At 36.6% G+C, this 15,368-nt stretch overlaps 1 protein-coding gene across 1 annotated transcript in view; it reads left to right on the forward strand.

Annotated features, from left to right (window-relative positions):
• The window catches only part of LOC146729802 (uncharacterized), a 34,622-nt gene that overhangs the window by 6,497 nt on the left and 12,757 nt on the right, over positions 1-15,368 (forward strand). The window contains exons 11-39 of the mRNA XM_085495084.1: positions 436-555; positions 686-805; positions 936-1,055; positions 1,186-1,305; positions 1,436-1,555; positions 1,686-1,805; positions 1,936-2,055; positions 2,186-2,305; positions 3,059-3,172; positions 4,526-4,642; positions 4,886-4,993; positions 6,229-6,348; positions 6,585-6,704; positions 6,823-6,942; positions 7,037-7,156; positions 8,449-8,565; positions 9,292-9,411; positions 9,500-9,610; positions 10,112-10,231; positions 10,400-10,519; positions 10,638-10,757; positions 10,852-10,971; positions 12,264-12,380; positions 13,107-13,226; positions 13,315-13,425; positions 13,927-14,046; positions 14,215-14,334; positions 14,453-14,572; positions 14,667-14,786. Of these exons, the coding sequence (XP_085351210.1) occupies positions 436-555; positions 686-805; positions 936-1,055; positions 1,186-1,305; positions 1,436-1,555; positions 1,686-1,805; positions 1,936-2,055; positions 2,186-2,305; positions 3,059-3,172; positions 4,526-4,642; positions 4,886-4,993; positions 6,229-6,348; positions 6,585-6,704; positions 6,823-6,942; positions 7,037-7,156; positions 8,449-8,565; positions 9,292-9,411; positions 9,500-9,610; positions 10,112-10,231; positions 10,400-10,519; positions 10,638-10,757; positions 10,852-10,971; positions 12,264-12,380; positions 13,107-13,226; positions 13,315-13,425; positions 13,927-14,046; positions 14,215-14,334; positions 14,453-14,572; positions 14,667-14,786 (3,435 nt within the window). The remainder of the gene's footprint in view (positions 1-435; positions 556-685; positions 806-935; positions 1,056-1,185; positions 1,306-1,435; positions 1,556-1,685; positions 1,806-1,935; positions 2,056-2,185; positions 2,306-3,058; positions 3,173-4,525; positions 4,643-4,885; positions 4,994-6,228; positions 6,349-6,584; positions 6,705-6,822; positions 6,943-7,036; positions 7,157-8,448; positions 8,566-9,291; positions 9,412-9,499; positions 9,611-10,111; positions 10,232-10,399; positions 10,520-10,637; positions 10,758-10,851; positions 10,972-12,263; positions 12,381-13,106; positions 13,227-13,314; positions 13,426-13,926; positions 14,047-14,214; positions 14,335-14,452; positions 14,573-14,666; positions 14,787-15,368) is intronic.

The following is a 15,368-nucleotide window of genomic DNA, read 5'->3' on the forward strand; positions in this document are numbered from 1 at the left end:
ATTCTATAACATACATGTTTCAGATATCATCTCTTCTCTCTGGTATGTTGCCATCCAATTATGAGACTGTGCGGATCTTAAGAATTTCAAAAATTTCACTCTATATCAAACATTTAACTTTATCTCAAAGTCTATTTATGCTGTATAGGATGCAATGGCATTGTCCATGCTCTCGATCATCAGCGTTTGCTTCGGTTGACCAAATAGTGCTACAGCGTTTTCGTTTTTGGCGTGGTGTTTCTAAATCCAAAGAAATCCAAAGTTTAGATTGTGGAGTCCCATTTACTATTGATTCATCAGACATTCAAGTTGTGAGAAAAGCACGGAACGGGCCTTGTCATGAATAGTTTTAATAATCTTTGGGCAACAATCAGCATTTCATTAATTTAACATTAGCTGAACTATTGACACATGCTTTATTATTATTATTTTCAGATATTGATGAATGTACCTCTAACAACCCTTGTCAGAATAATGGGGCATGTACAAATACTGTTGGATCATATACATGTGACTGTCAGAACACTGGATATGGAGGTGATACCTGTGAAATAGGTAAGGTTAAACAAGCATTTTGTTTAAACGATTACCATTCATTACCAAGGTAACCGTGTAAGTTGTTGTACTTTTCGATGTAACAACTGATAATTCCCAGTTTGACATTGTCTTCACTTATTATTTTCAGAAATTGATGAATGTATCCCTGACAACCCTTGTCAGAATAATGGGGCATGTACAAATACTGTTGGATCATATACATGTGACTGTCAGAACACTGGATATGGTGGTGATACCTGTGAAATAGGTAAGGTTCAACAAGCATTTTGTTTAAAAGATTACCATTCATTACCAAGGCAACCGTGTAAGTTGTTGTACTTTTCGATGTAACCACTGATAATTCCCAGTTTGACATTGTCTTCACTTATTATTTTCAGAAATTGATGAATGTATCCCTGACAACCCTTGTCAGAATAATGGGGCATGTACAAATACTGTTGGATCATATACATGTGACTGTCAGAACACTGGATATGGTGGTGATACCTGTGAAATAGGTAAGGTTAAACAAGCATTTTGTTTAAACGATTACCATTCATTATCAAGGCAACCGTGTAAGTTGTTGTACTTTTCGATGTAACAACTGATAATTCCCAGTTTGACATTGTCTTCACTTATTATTTTCAGAAATTGATGAATGTATCCCTGACAACCCTTGTCAGAATAATGGGGCATGTACAAATACTGTTGGATCATATACATGTGACTGTCAGAACACTGGATATGGTGGTGATACCTGTGAAATAGGTAAGGTTCAACAAGCATTTTGTTTAAAAGATTACCATTCATTACCAAGGCAACCGTGTAAGTTGTTGTACTTTTCGATGTAACAACTGATAATTCCCAGTTTGACATTGTCTTCACTTATTATTTTCAGAAATTGATGAATGTATCCCTGACAACCCTTGTCAGAATAATGGGGCATGTACAAATACTGTTGGATCATATACATGTGACTGTCAGAACACTGGATATGGTGGTGATACCTGTGAAATAGGTAAGGTTCAACAAGCATTTTGTTTAAAAGATTACCATTCATTACCAAGGCAACCGTGTAAGTTGTTGTACTTTTCGATGTAACCACTGATAATTCCCAGTTTGACATTGTCTTCACTTATTATTTTCAGAAATTGATGAATGTATCCCTGACAACCCTTGTCAGAATAATGGGGCATGTACAAATACTGTTGGATCATATACATGTGACTGTCAGAACACTGGATATGGTGGTGATACCTGTGAAATAGGTAAGGTTCAACAAGCATTTTGTTTAAACGATTACCATTCATTACCAAGGCAACCGTGTAAGTTGTTGTACTTTTCGATGTAACAACTGATAATTCCCAGTTTGACATTGTCTTCACTTATTATTTTCAGAAATTGATGAATGTATCCCTGACAACCCTTGTCAGAATAATGGGGCATGTACAAATACTGTTGGATCATATACATGTGACTGTCAGAACACTGGATATGGTGGTGATACCTGTGAAATAGGTAAGGTTAAACAAGCATTTTGTTTAAACGATTACCATTCATTACCAAGGCAACTGTGTAAGTTGTTGTACTTTTCGATGTAACAACTGATAATTCCCAGTTTGACATTGTCTTCACTTATTATTTTCAGAAATTGATGAATGTATCCCTGACAACCCTTGTCAGAATAATGGGGCATGTACAAATACTGTTGGATCATATACATGTGACTGTCAGAACACTGGATATGGAGGTGATACCTGTGAAATAGGTAAGGTTAAACAAGCATTTTGTTTAAACGATTACCATTCATTACCGAGGCAATCGTATCAATTTTTATAGATATAACAGCGAAAGAAATTACCCATTATGTAAATGACACAATTAAATTATATAACTGTCGGGCAATCGTGTCAATTGTTATACTTTTCGATGTGACAACTGATAATTATCAATTTGACATTGTCGTTACCTTTTACTTTAATATGAAGGTGATACCTGTGAAATAGGTAAGGTTAAAAGGGTATTCGTTTCAACGATTACTTCACATTACCGTGGCATCCGTCTAAATTGTAGATATAACAATAGATATTTTAAAGTTTGATAATATGACAGTGTCTCTTGGTGCACTATATACAGTTATACATGATGAACAGACAAAGTCAATTGTCAAAAATCAATTTCAAAATTATTTAATAAACCAAAAGTTTAGCAATACATATTTAACAACAGATTTTACCGAAGTACTGTTATTATTGTATATCTAATTATACACGACGTTTTTACCAATTCAATTCGTATACTCAAATCCAGGAACAATAAGGCAATAATTGGGTCGTCACCTGCGCACGCACGAGAATTGAGTTACAAGTGACGATAACAACACACGCTGAAAACGCAAAGGTTCATGGGTAGACGCTTGTTTGTAAACAATGACACGCTATGACCATCTGACGCATGCGCAGGTGACGACTCCCCCGCTTTAAAAACACACATAGTGTATAGATCGTCTTTATATTTCTAGATACCGACGAGTGTGCTGGAACACCATGTCAACATGGCGAGTGTGTGAATAATGCTGGATCGTATACATGTAACTGTGCTGAAACTGGATACGAAGGATACCACTGTGAGACAGGTGAAAGAAAGAAACTACAGCAGCTTGTAGCGGGTGTCATTTTGATATTTTTTTTAAATTGCTGCAATTTATATTTTAGCTGATTATCAACCCTACATTGTTCAATAGTGTAACACTGACAATTGTGAGGTATGCGAGTTGGAGTTACTGAAAAACATGAAATTTGATTCTCCCACTCCAACGCACGCGCGGGAATTGAGTCCCAAGCGACGATAACAACACATGCAATGACTCATGGGTAGACGCTTGTTTGTGAACAATGGCACGCTCTGGCCATCTGACGCATGCGACATGACAACTCCCCCGCTTTAAATGATGACACGTTTGTGAGGGCAATATCCCGATTTGTTGCCTGCCCAAGAGATGGTGGTCATGACCACAATATTGATTATCATGCCAGAGCCAATAAAATCCACCATACTCAACTGCACCTAACATGCACCTCTCACACCCGTTCTCCCACTTTTATTTGAGGAATGCAATATTTTATGCAATATTCATCTTAGAGTGTTCTCGGTGAGCATCGGCGTGACACTCGTAGAACCCTTACAGCGTAGAACGCACCGCAGCGATCCCAGATACGACGTTGCAGTGGCAGCTTCGCTGTACATATTTGCTTCATATAAAGAATATCCTAAACATTAAAACGGAGTATCTTACCCAATATCCATTCTCGCACGTTCATTGTCTATTTCGAATGGCTAAAGTTCCTTCAAAACTTTGAAAGCAAACCCGAAAGCAACAGCAGCCGGGACAGCAGAAGCACAGCGAACGACAATTTGTTGCGCAGTTGTTTCAGTGACGTCATCCATGTGATATACCCATGTAATATCCACTTGGCGGGCAATATGCCATGTAATATCCATTTTTATTCAATGTCATGTGACTGGGTCTGAACCAATCAAAACGTGCATAACAACAGTGAGATGTGATAATGCATCATAACGTCGGTTTAATAACCCCGTCTTCTTCTGTCTTCTATATATTTAAGACATATAATTTGCTACTGGGCATTATTAAGTGTAATTATTAAATAATAATTTAATTAATTATTAAGTAATTATTAAATAATAATTATAATGATTAGCGCATAACAAATAAATAATCGTTTTTTGTTTTTGTTTTTTTTATTTCAATAATAACGAAAAATTATTCAAACTCAAATTCCAACAGTAATAATTGTGATATATTGTTATTTTTTCTCTTTATCTACTGTATACATGCATGATCACGTCATTTGATGGAAACTGCAATAAAGTAACCACGTGACCAATTAAATGAGTGAAATCATCTAGTGTATCATAGTGATGTTTTTGTCTTAATTTCATTTTGATCATCGATTAATTGTTACAGATATTGATGAATGTAGTGATAGTCAAACATGTCAGAATGGAGGAATCTGCACTAATACAGATGGGTCATATGAATGCGACTGTACAGATGATTATGAAGGAGTCAATTGCGAGCTACGTAAGTATTTCCTTGTTATTTTTATGATGTAAATATTCCGGGTAATGATAAAATAATTAAAGTCCATATATGTTGTTAGTCTTTGTATTGTGTTAATTTATTATCACAAGACACTTTTAAGATACACTCTTATGATCAGGTATGTGATCTTATTCTATTCTATTCTATTCTATTCTATTCTATTCTATTCTATTCTATTCTATTCTATTCTATTCTAAGAAATGTTTGTTGTTTATATTTCAGAGATCAATGAGTGTGGAGGTGGTTTGCAGTGTCACAATAATGGCGTGTGTTCTAACTCAGTGTGTGATTGCGCTGACACTGGATACGAAGGAACCACATGCGAGGACGGTGAGACCAATTTGCATTAGTGTTGAGCCAAAACGTGTGACGTTACTTTAATTTCATCAGTAGATGAGGATAAGTCTTCTTATATTACTATTTAGAAATTGGGCATCATATTTTACGTCACGCCCAAACTACGCAGCAACAATGTATCGCGTGATTGAAATAAAATCACGTCACTGGACGCAAACGATCGCACAGATACGAATATTTTTTCGCTAGCATTTTGGTTGTAATATTTCACCAACTACGAGCAGGAAAAGATCTATATAAATAAGGTTATCCCGGAAATACCGAAACATATACACTCGGGCAGAACGGGGTCGCTATGAGTCGATCAACAGGGTCACCGTTCTGTCTTCGTGCGTAAAAGTATCAAAACTCAATGTGTAAAGGCATAGTTTCTTTACATTATGTGTTCATTATAAACATGTGATTGCGATGGAACTGGATATAGTGGGGATACATGTGAAACAGGTAAGTGATGAAAACATAACGTTTTCCATGTGGGTTCGCTGGTCTGTGGGGCTTCCCCGTCTGAAGATCTTTTGTATGTACTGACAGTCTCAAAATATGCCTGTTCTCAAAACATGGAAAAACATTCTGATATTGTTAAGGCTAATTGTCAAAGGATTTCAATCGATACTTATTCATTCACACAGACTTGATTTTAATAATGTCTCCCAATATTAACACATTAGTACACATACTTAACACTTTATTATACATCTGACATCGAGGAAAAAAATCTTCCGTAAAACGCTGTATAGACATGTTCAGAAATATTACGAACGCGACCGAATGTCTTCTTTATTTGGAAATTGCGCGTCACGCTTACGTCACAATCAAGCACTTATTTTTGTTTTCTTTAGATGCAGAAGTGCTTTCATTGCGTGTAGCAATTAATTCCCTGTCACTTGTCGCAAATATTCACACAGCGTGAAACGTTAAATTATTACTATAAGTATGGAAAATATGTATAATAATGATATCCTGAGAATACTTCAAAGTATGCACTACGCGTCAGTCGATATGATCGCCGTACTGCCTTCGTGCATATTTTGCAATATTCTCGTAATAACCTCATAATATATACTACACTTTATTATCATAATAATACTGTAATTATAATAATACAATATGTTGTGTGTGTGCTCATCAAACTTGTAATTAATTGTATAATTGTCAACACATATACTTACAAACAATCTTTAAGATATTTTATAATGTCATATCTTTAGATATCGATGAATGCACCGAGACTGCACCCTGTCAGAATAGCGGAACCTGTACTAACACAGAAGGGTCATACACATGTGACTGTGCTGGAACAGGATATGAAGGGGCAGAGTGTGAAATAGGTATGTGAATATCAGAAAATAGAAAACACATTGTGTTTATCTGTAGATGTTTATCAACGTGAGCTGATAAATTCAGGTTGTGCTTACATTGAAGAGAAATCATATCAGCGTTTATATGTTCTTTGGAACGACAGAAAACGATGTCCAGTATTTCTTATGTTGCTTTTGCCCGCACTGTATTATTGTTTACCTAAATATGGCTCAATTGAAGTCTTGTGATGTGGATATTTTTTCAGACATTGACGAATGTATTACGTCGTCACCATGCCAACACAATAGTGAGTGCACGAATTCAGTCGGATCGTATACATGTGTTTGTGAAGATACTGGTTACCAAGGAGACCACTGTGAAATTGGTGAGTATAAGCTGATATAGTAACATGGTCAACATGGAAAACACACCAGTAATGCGTTTGTCATTAGTAGGTGATTGTTTCGTCCATAGTAACCGCAAGTGCCTTTTTTTCATTTCAGACATAGATGAGTGTACACCAAACCCCCCATGCCAGAACAGTGGGACATGTACAAATACAGAAGGGAGTTACACATGTGACTGTGCTGGGACAGGATATGAAGGAACAGACTGTGAAACTGGTGAGGACGCTTCTGTCTATCAAAACACGTAATCGTATATATACATATTGTATTGATAAACACCAATATATTGTATACATGTTGTTTCTTGTAGATATCAATGAATGTGACACCAACACCCCCTGTCAGAATGGAGGTATATGTACAAATAACGATGGGTCGTACAGTTGCAATTGTGACGACATAGGGTACGAAGGAACCAACTGTGAGACTGGTGAGGGAAATATTTTACATTTCATTACCCTTTTCAATGCCACACTGTACTGTCTTCTGACATAATTTTAAATATTCAGATCTCGGATTTTAAATTGTTAATATATATTTTTTAATGTCAAACACATACACTTCCTTGTTGCTCCGTGAAGCACATTATAACCAATTATCAAAATTCAATGAAACTTGGTACATAGACGCTGTGAGATAATGCTCAGACCTTATTAGTTGTTGGTTTAAATCAATGCATATTAATGGTCTAATTTGCATAATAATTAATTTTTAGCATTTTCACTTGTTTTTCAAATACCATTTAACAGATTTCAATGAAACTTGGGACATTAGTTTCTAGCTGTAATTTGTGCGTGTTAATGACCCAATTTGCATATTAATTACCCAATTTTAAGCCATTTCAACTACCTGACACATTTCATTAAAACTTGGCACATAGGTAGTCTGCGTCAATGCTCAGACCTGATTAGTTTCTAGTTGCAATCTGCGTACATTAATTACTTACGTTGCATTTTACTTATTTTTAGCTTTCCCAACAAATATCTCAACCACTCATAACATTTCAATGAAACTTGGTACATAGGTGGTCTGGGGTAATCCACAGATCTGGTTACTTCAGGGTTGAAATCCATGCATACTAATTACCTACTTTGTGTAAATGGTTCATGTAACCTAATAAATATGTATTAACTCAGGCACTATTGCTGTCAGAGATATTTGCATTCGGTGCTGTATTGAAGGCATCCGACAAAGAATATATTATTTAACATATCAGATGACCATATATGGTCATGTGACCTGGTTAATATGCATAACATATAAATACAAATACGTATAATGACATGCAACCATTGCTATAATGAAGGCATCGGGCAAGAGATATGACTGATGTATCAGATACATGGCTATGTGACCTCAATAATATTCATAACTATACTATCTTAAAGCGGGGGTGTCGTCACCTGCGCATGCGTCAGATGGCCATAGCTAGCCATTGTTTACAAACAAGCGTCTACCCATGAGCCTTTGCGTTTTAGCGTGTGTTGTTATCATCGCTTGGGACTCAATTCCGCGCGTGCGCAGGTGACGACCCTCCCGCTTTAAGTATTGTTGCAGATAGGGACATGCGTTCTGTTGACAAGACGTCGCACTATGACGTCATTGACGTTTTTGAAATATACAAATTTTTTTCAGCTGTATTAATACTTTATACAGAAACACTATCTTAGATACTAGCAATATTCCAACTATTTTGTAACATCTCGATATTTTCTTATACAGATATTAAGGAATGTTCGATTACACCATGTATGAATGGCGGTGTCTGTTCAAATATCGATGGCTCGTACTTGTGTAGCTGTTCAGAAACTGGGTACCAGGGAGATGACTGTCAAACAGGTGAGAATGTACTTCAGCAAATTAAAATCTGAGTGACAGAACTAAATGCAACGTTTTTAAATGACGTTCTGTTTTTGACAGGTGTAAATATGCTTATTTTTTGTTAAGTTATTTGTTTCCCTGGCGACTTTTTGGAACATTGATTTTATTATTGTCGACCCTGACCACTGTACTGTGCAAAATGTGTCTGTCAAGTGAACTTTTATTTATTTTGCCACATATACTAAATTCCATGTTCGGACAACGTGGCCATTTTCTACATTATTAGATTTAAACGAAGGTTATTCAAAAGTTAGTTCAATTCGCGAATGAATCGCGGTGTCGCTATCCCTATTGTGTATTATCGAACAGAGAATAGTCGTAGCTACAATTCTGTTAATCTAGGTCTTACTGTAGTCAGTCTTTTTATTGCCGATGGGGTTATTTTCCAGCCGTGGGATGTGTACTAAACGTAACGTAACTTTCAGCTGTTTTTCATGATCAATCTTTGTATTGTGCGTCTTAGAATTCAGATATGTGGTTTATATTGTATCGCGCATATGTTAAAGCGGGGGAGTCGTCACCTGCGTATGCGTCAGACGGCCATTGCGTGTGATTGTTCACAAACAATCGTCTATCCATGAGCCTTTGCGTTTTTAGCGTGTGTTGTTATTGTCGCTTGGGACTCAATTCCCGCGCGTGTGCAGGTGACGACCCTCCTTCTTGAAATCTTCAATGTGGTTTCAGATGTCGATGAGTGCTCAGAGGGAACTCCTTGCTTGAACAACGGGCTATGTTTAAATACTGATGGATCCTTTACATGTAATTGTGACAACACTGGCTTCGAGGGACCAACTTGTGGAATAGGTGAGTTGAATCTAATTTTTGGCATTGTTGAAAGTTAATCCTTAATGTGTTGGCGAGATATTTTTCGTGATTCGATTTTTCTCTTTAGAAATTTGTAGTGCGAGTTTTTCATGTCATAATACTGGTGCATGTCCCGTTGACGGAGGTTCTACTTGTGACTGTACTGACACTGGGTATGGTGGGGATACGTGTGAAACAGGTTAGTGCCAGATAAATTAATGTTGTAGATGAGATGTACTAGTTGATAGACCTTTCCTTTCACAGTCCCACAACTGGCTTCGATATATTTGTTATAAAACGTGTCACCGTTTAAAATAGTAGCAATTGACACACTATCTTCAGTAAATGACACAGTATTGATAATATTGATCAAACTTTGTTTATTGGAAAACGTACAAAAATGTGTGGAAAGCGACAACTAATTGTCAATGGAGATTACATATATTGTTGGACCATTTTCCTATGAAATGTGGACAGACACTGGTAGTATCTGTGATCGGAGTGGTATACAAATATAGAACACAAATATATTATTCGCCAAACAACATAATTGCATAAGCAACTCAAAAGTATATTATATATTATATAACTCCTCCCAGGAAACGTGCACATGTAGATATCCAATCCCATATATACGTCGTTGTCAACACGTGTAGCTTCTTAGTTGTTATAATGTTCGGCAATATTACCATATCTTTAGATATTGATGAATGCACCGAGGCTCCACCCTGTCAGAATAGAGGTGCCTGTACTAACACTGTAGGATCATACACATGTGACTGTGCTGGAACCGGATATGAAGGGACAGAGTGTGAAATAGGTATGTGCATGTAAGAAATTATAACATGATGTGGAACATGAACTGTACGCGATTGTTGTAACGTTGTTATTCATGGTGCATATTTGAGACAATATTTCAGAAATTAATTTAAATGAATTTATCTGAATGGTTAATTTTAGAAGTCTTGTGATGTGGATATTTTTTCAGACATTGACGAATGTATTACGTCGTCACCATGCCAACACAATAGTGAGTGCACGAATTCAGTCGGATCGTATACATGTGTTTGTGAAGATATTGGTTACCAAGGAGACCACTGTGAAATTGGTGAGTATAAGCTGATATAGTAACATGGTCAACATGGAAAACACACCAGTAATGCGTTTGTCATTAGTAGGTGATTGTTTCGTCCATAGTAACCGCAAGTGCCTTTTTTTCATTTCAGACATAGATGAGTGTACACCAAACCCCCCATGCCAGAACAGTGGGACATGTACAAATACAGAAGGGAGTTACACATGTGACTGTGCTGGGACAGGATATGAAGGAACAGACTGTGAAACTGGTGAGGACGCTTCTGTCTATCAAAACACGTAATCGTATATATACATATTGTATTGATAAACACCAATATATTGTATACATGTTGTTTCTTGTAGATATCAATGAATGTGACACCAACACCCCCTGTCAGAATGGAGGTATATGTACAAATAACGATGGGTCGTACAGTTGCAATTGTGACGACATAGGGTACGAAGGAACCAACTGTGAGACTGGTGAGGGAAATATTTTACATTTCATTACCCTTTTCAATGCCACACTGTACTGTCTTCTGACATAATTTTAAATATTCAGATCTCGGATTTTAAATTGTTAATATATATTTTTTAATGTCAAACACATACACTTCCTTGTTGCTCCGTGAAGCACATTATAACCAATTATCAAAATTCAATGAAACTTGGTACATAGACGCTGTGAGATAATGCTCAGACCTTATTAGTTGTTGGTTTAAATCAATGCATATTAATGGTCTAATTTGCATAATAATTAATTTTTAGCATTTTCACTTGTTTTTCAAATACCATTTAACAGATTTCAATGAAACTTGGGACATTAGTTTCTAGCTGTAATTTGTGCGTGTTAATGACCCAATTTGCATATTAATTACCCAATTTTAAGCCATTTCAACTACCTGACACATTTCATTAAAACTTGGCACATAGGTAGTCTGCGTCAATGCTCAGACCTGATTAGTTTCTAGTTGCAATCTGTGTACATTAATTACTTACGTTGCATTTTACTTATTTTTAGCTTTCTCAACAAATATCTCAACCACTCATAACATTTCAATGAAACTTGGTACATAGGTGGTCTGGGGTAATCCACAGATCTGGTTACTTCAGGGTTGAAATCCATGCATACTAATTACCTACTTTGTGTAAATGGTTCATGTAACCTAATAAATATGTATTAACTCAGGCACTATTGCTGTCAGAGATATTTGCATTCGGTGCTGTATTGAAGGCATCCGACAAAGAATATATTATTTAACATATCAGATGACCATATATGGTCATGTGACCTGGTTAATATGCATAACATATAAATACAAATACATATAATGACATGCAACCATTGCTATAATGAAGGCATCGGGCAAGAGATATGACTGATGTATCAGATACATGGCTATGTGACCTCAATAATATTCATAACTATACTATCTTAAAGCGGGGGTGTCGTCACCTGCGCATGCGTCAGATGGCCATAGCTAGCCATTGTTTACAAACAAGCGTCTACCCATGAGCCTTTGCGTTTTAGCGTGTGTTGTTATCATCGCTTGGGACTCAATTCCGCGCGTGCGCAGGTGACGACCCTCCCACTTTAAGTATTGTTGCAGATAGGGACATGCGTTCTGTTGACAAGACGTCGCACTATGACGTCATTGACGTTTTTGAAATATACAAATTTTGTTCAGCTGTATTAATACTTTATACAGAAACACTATCTTAGATACTAGCAATATTCCAACTATTTTGTAACATCTCGATATTTTCTTATACAGATATTAACAAATGTTCGATTACACCATGTATGAATGGCGGTGTCTGTTCAAATATCGATGGCTCGTACTTGTGTAGCTGTTCAGAAACTGGGTACCAGGGAGATGACTGTCAAACAGGTGAGAATGTACTTCAGCAAATTAAAATCTGAGTGACAGAACTAAATGCAACGTTTTTAAATGACGTTCTGTTTTTGACAGGTGTAAATATGCTTATTTTTTGTTAAGTTATTTGTTTCCCTGGCGACTTTTTGGAACATTGATTTTATTATTGTCGACCCTGACCACTGTACTGTGCAAAATGTGTCTGTCAAGTGAACTTTTATTTATTTTGCCACATATACTAAATTCCATGTTCGGACAACGTGGCCATTTTCTACATTATTAGATTTAAACGAAGGTTATTCAAAAGTTAGTTCAATTCGCGAATGAATCGCGGTGTCGCTATCCCTATTGTGTATTATCGAACAGAGAATAGTCGTAGCTACAATTCTGTTAATCTAGGTCTTACTGTAGTCAGTCTTTTTATTGCCGATGGGGTTATTTTCCAGCCGTGGGATGTGTACTAAACGTAACGTAACTTTCAGCTGTTTTTCATGATCAATCTTTGTATTGTGCGTCTTAGAATTCAGATATGTGGTTTATATTGTATCGCGCATATGTTAAAGCGGGGGAGTCGTCACCTGCGTATGCGTCAGACGGCCATTGCGTGTGATTGTTCACAAACAATCGTCTATCCATGAGCCTTTGCGTTTTTAGCGTGTGTTGTTATTGTCGCTTGGGACTCAATTCCCGCGCGTGTGCAGGTGACGACCCTCCTTCTTGAAATCTTCAATGTGGTTTCAGATGTCGATGAGTGCTCAGAGGGAACTCCTTGCTTGAACAACGGGCTATGTTTAAATACTGATGGATCCTTTACATGTAATTGTGACAACACTGGATTCGAGGGACCAACTTGTGGAATAGGTGAGTTGAATCTAATTTTTGGCATTGTTGAAAGTTAATCCTTAATGTGTTGGCGAGATATTTTTCGTGATTCGATTTTTCTCTTTAGAAATTTGTAGTGCGAGTTTTTCATGTCATAATACTGGTGCATGTCCCGTTGACGGAGGTTCTACTTGTGACTGTACTGACACTGGGTATGGTGGGGATACGTGTGAAACAGGTTAGTGCCAGATAAATTAATGTTGTAGATGAGATGTACTAGTTGATAGACCTTTCCTTTCACAGTCCCACAACTGGCTTCGATATATTTGTTATAAAACGTGTCACCGTTTAAAATAGTAGCAATTGACACACTATCTTCAGTAAATGACACAGTATTGATAATATTGATCAAACTTTGTTTATTGGAAAACGTACAAAAATGTGTGGAAAGCGACAACTAATTGTCAATGGAGATTACATATATTGTTGGACCATTTTCCTATGAAATGTGGACAGACACTGGTAGTATCTGTGATCGGAGTGGTATACAAATATAGAACACAAATATATTATTCGCCAAACAACATAATTGCATAAGCAACTCAAAAGTATATTATATATTATATAACTCCTCCCAGGAAACGTGCACATGTAGATATCCAATCCCATATATACGTCGTTGTCAACACGTGTAGCTTCTTAGTTGTTATAATGTTCGGCAATATTACCATATCTTTAGATATTGATGAATGCACCGAGGCTCCACCCTGTCAGAATAGAGGTACCTGTACTAACACTGTAGGATCATACACATGTGACTGTGCTGGAACCGGATATGAAGGGACAGAGTGTGAAATAGGTATGTGCATGTAAGAAATTATAACATGATGTGGAACATGAACTGTACGCGATTGTTGTAACGTTGTTATTCATGGTGCATATTTGAGACAATATTTCAGAAATTAATTTAAATGAATTTATCTGAATGGTTAATTTTAGAAGTCTTGTGATGTGGATATTTTTTCAGACATTGACGAATGTATTACGTCGTCACCATGCCAACACAATAGTGAGTGCACGAATTCAGTCGGATCGTATACATGTGTTTGTGAAGATATTGGTTACCAAGGAGACCACTGTGAAATTGGTGAGTATAAGCTGATATAGTAACATGGTCAACATGGAAAACACACCAGTAATGCGTTTGTCATTAGTAGGTGATTGTTTCGTCCATAGTAACCGCAAGTGCCTTTTTTTCATTTCAGACATAGATGAGTGTACACCAAACCCCCCATGCCAGAACAGTGGGACATGTACAAATACAGAAGGGAGTTACACATGTGACTGTGCTGGGACAGGATATGAAGGAACAGACTGTGAAACTGGTGAGGACGCTTCTGTCTATCAAAACACGTAATCGTATATATACATATTGTATTGATAAACACCAATATATTGTATACATGTTGTTTCTTGTAGATATCAATGAATGTGACACCAACACCCCCTGTCAGAATGGAGGTATATGTACAAATAACGATGGGTCGTACAGTTGCAATTGTGACGACATAGGGTACGAAGGAACCAACTGTGAGACTGGTGAGGGAAATATTTTACATTTCATTACCCTTTTCAATGCCACACTGTACTGTCTTCTGACATAATTTTAAATATTCAGATCTCGGATTTTAAATTGTTAATATATATTTTTTAATGTCAAACACATACACTTCCTTGTTGCTCCGTGAAGCACATTATAACCAATTATCAAAATTCAATGAAACTTGGTACATAGACGCTGTGAGATAATGCTCAGACCTTATTAGTTGTTGGTTTAAATCAATGCATATTAATGGTCTAATTTGCATAATAATTAATTTTTAGCATTTTCACTTGTTTTTCAAATACCATTTAACAGATTTCAATGAAACTTGGGACATTAGTTTCTAGCTGTAATTTGTGCGTGTTAATGACCCAATTTGCATATTAATTACCCAATTTTAAGCCATTTCAACTACCTGACACATTTCATTAAAACTTGGCACATAGGTAGTCTGCGTCAATGCTCAGACCTGATTAGTTTCTAGTTGCAATCTGTGTACATTAATTACTTACGTTGCATTTTACTTATTTTTAGCTTTCCCAACAAATATCTCAACCACTCATAACATTTCAATGAAA

Source organism: Saccoglossus kowalevskii, chromosome 21 (assembly GCF_978046115.1).
Source record: "Saccoglossus kowalevskii chromosome 21, keSacKowa6.1, whole genome shotgun sequence".
Classification (NCBI taxonomy): domain Eukaryota; kingdom Metazoa; phylum Hemichordata; class Enteropneusta; family Harrimaniidae; genus Saccoglossus; species Saccoglossus kowalevskii.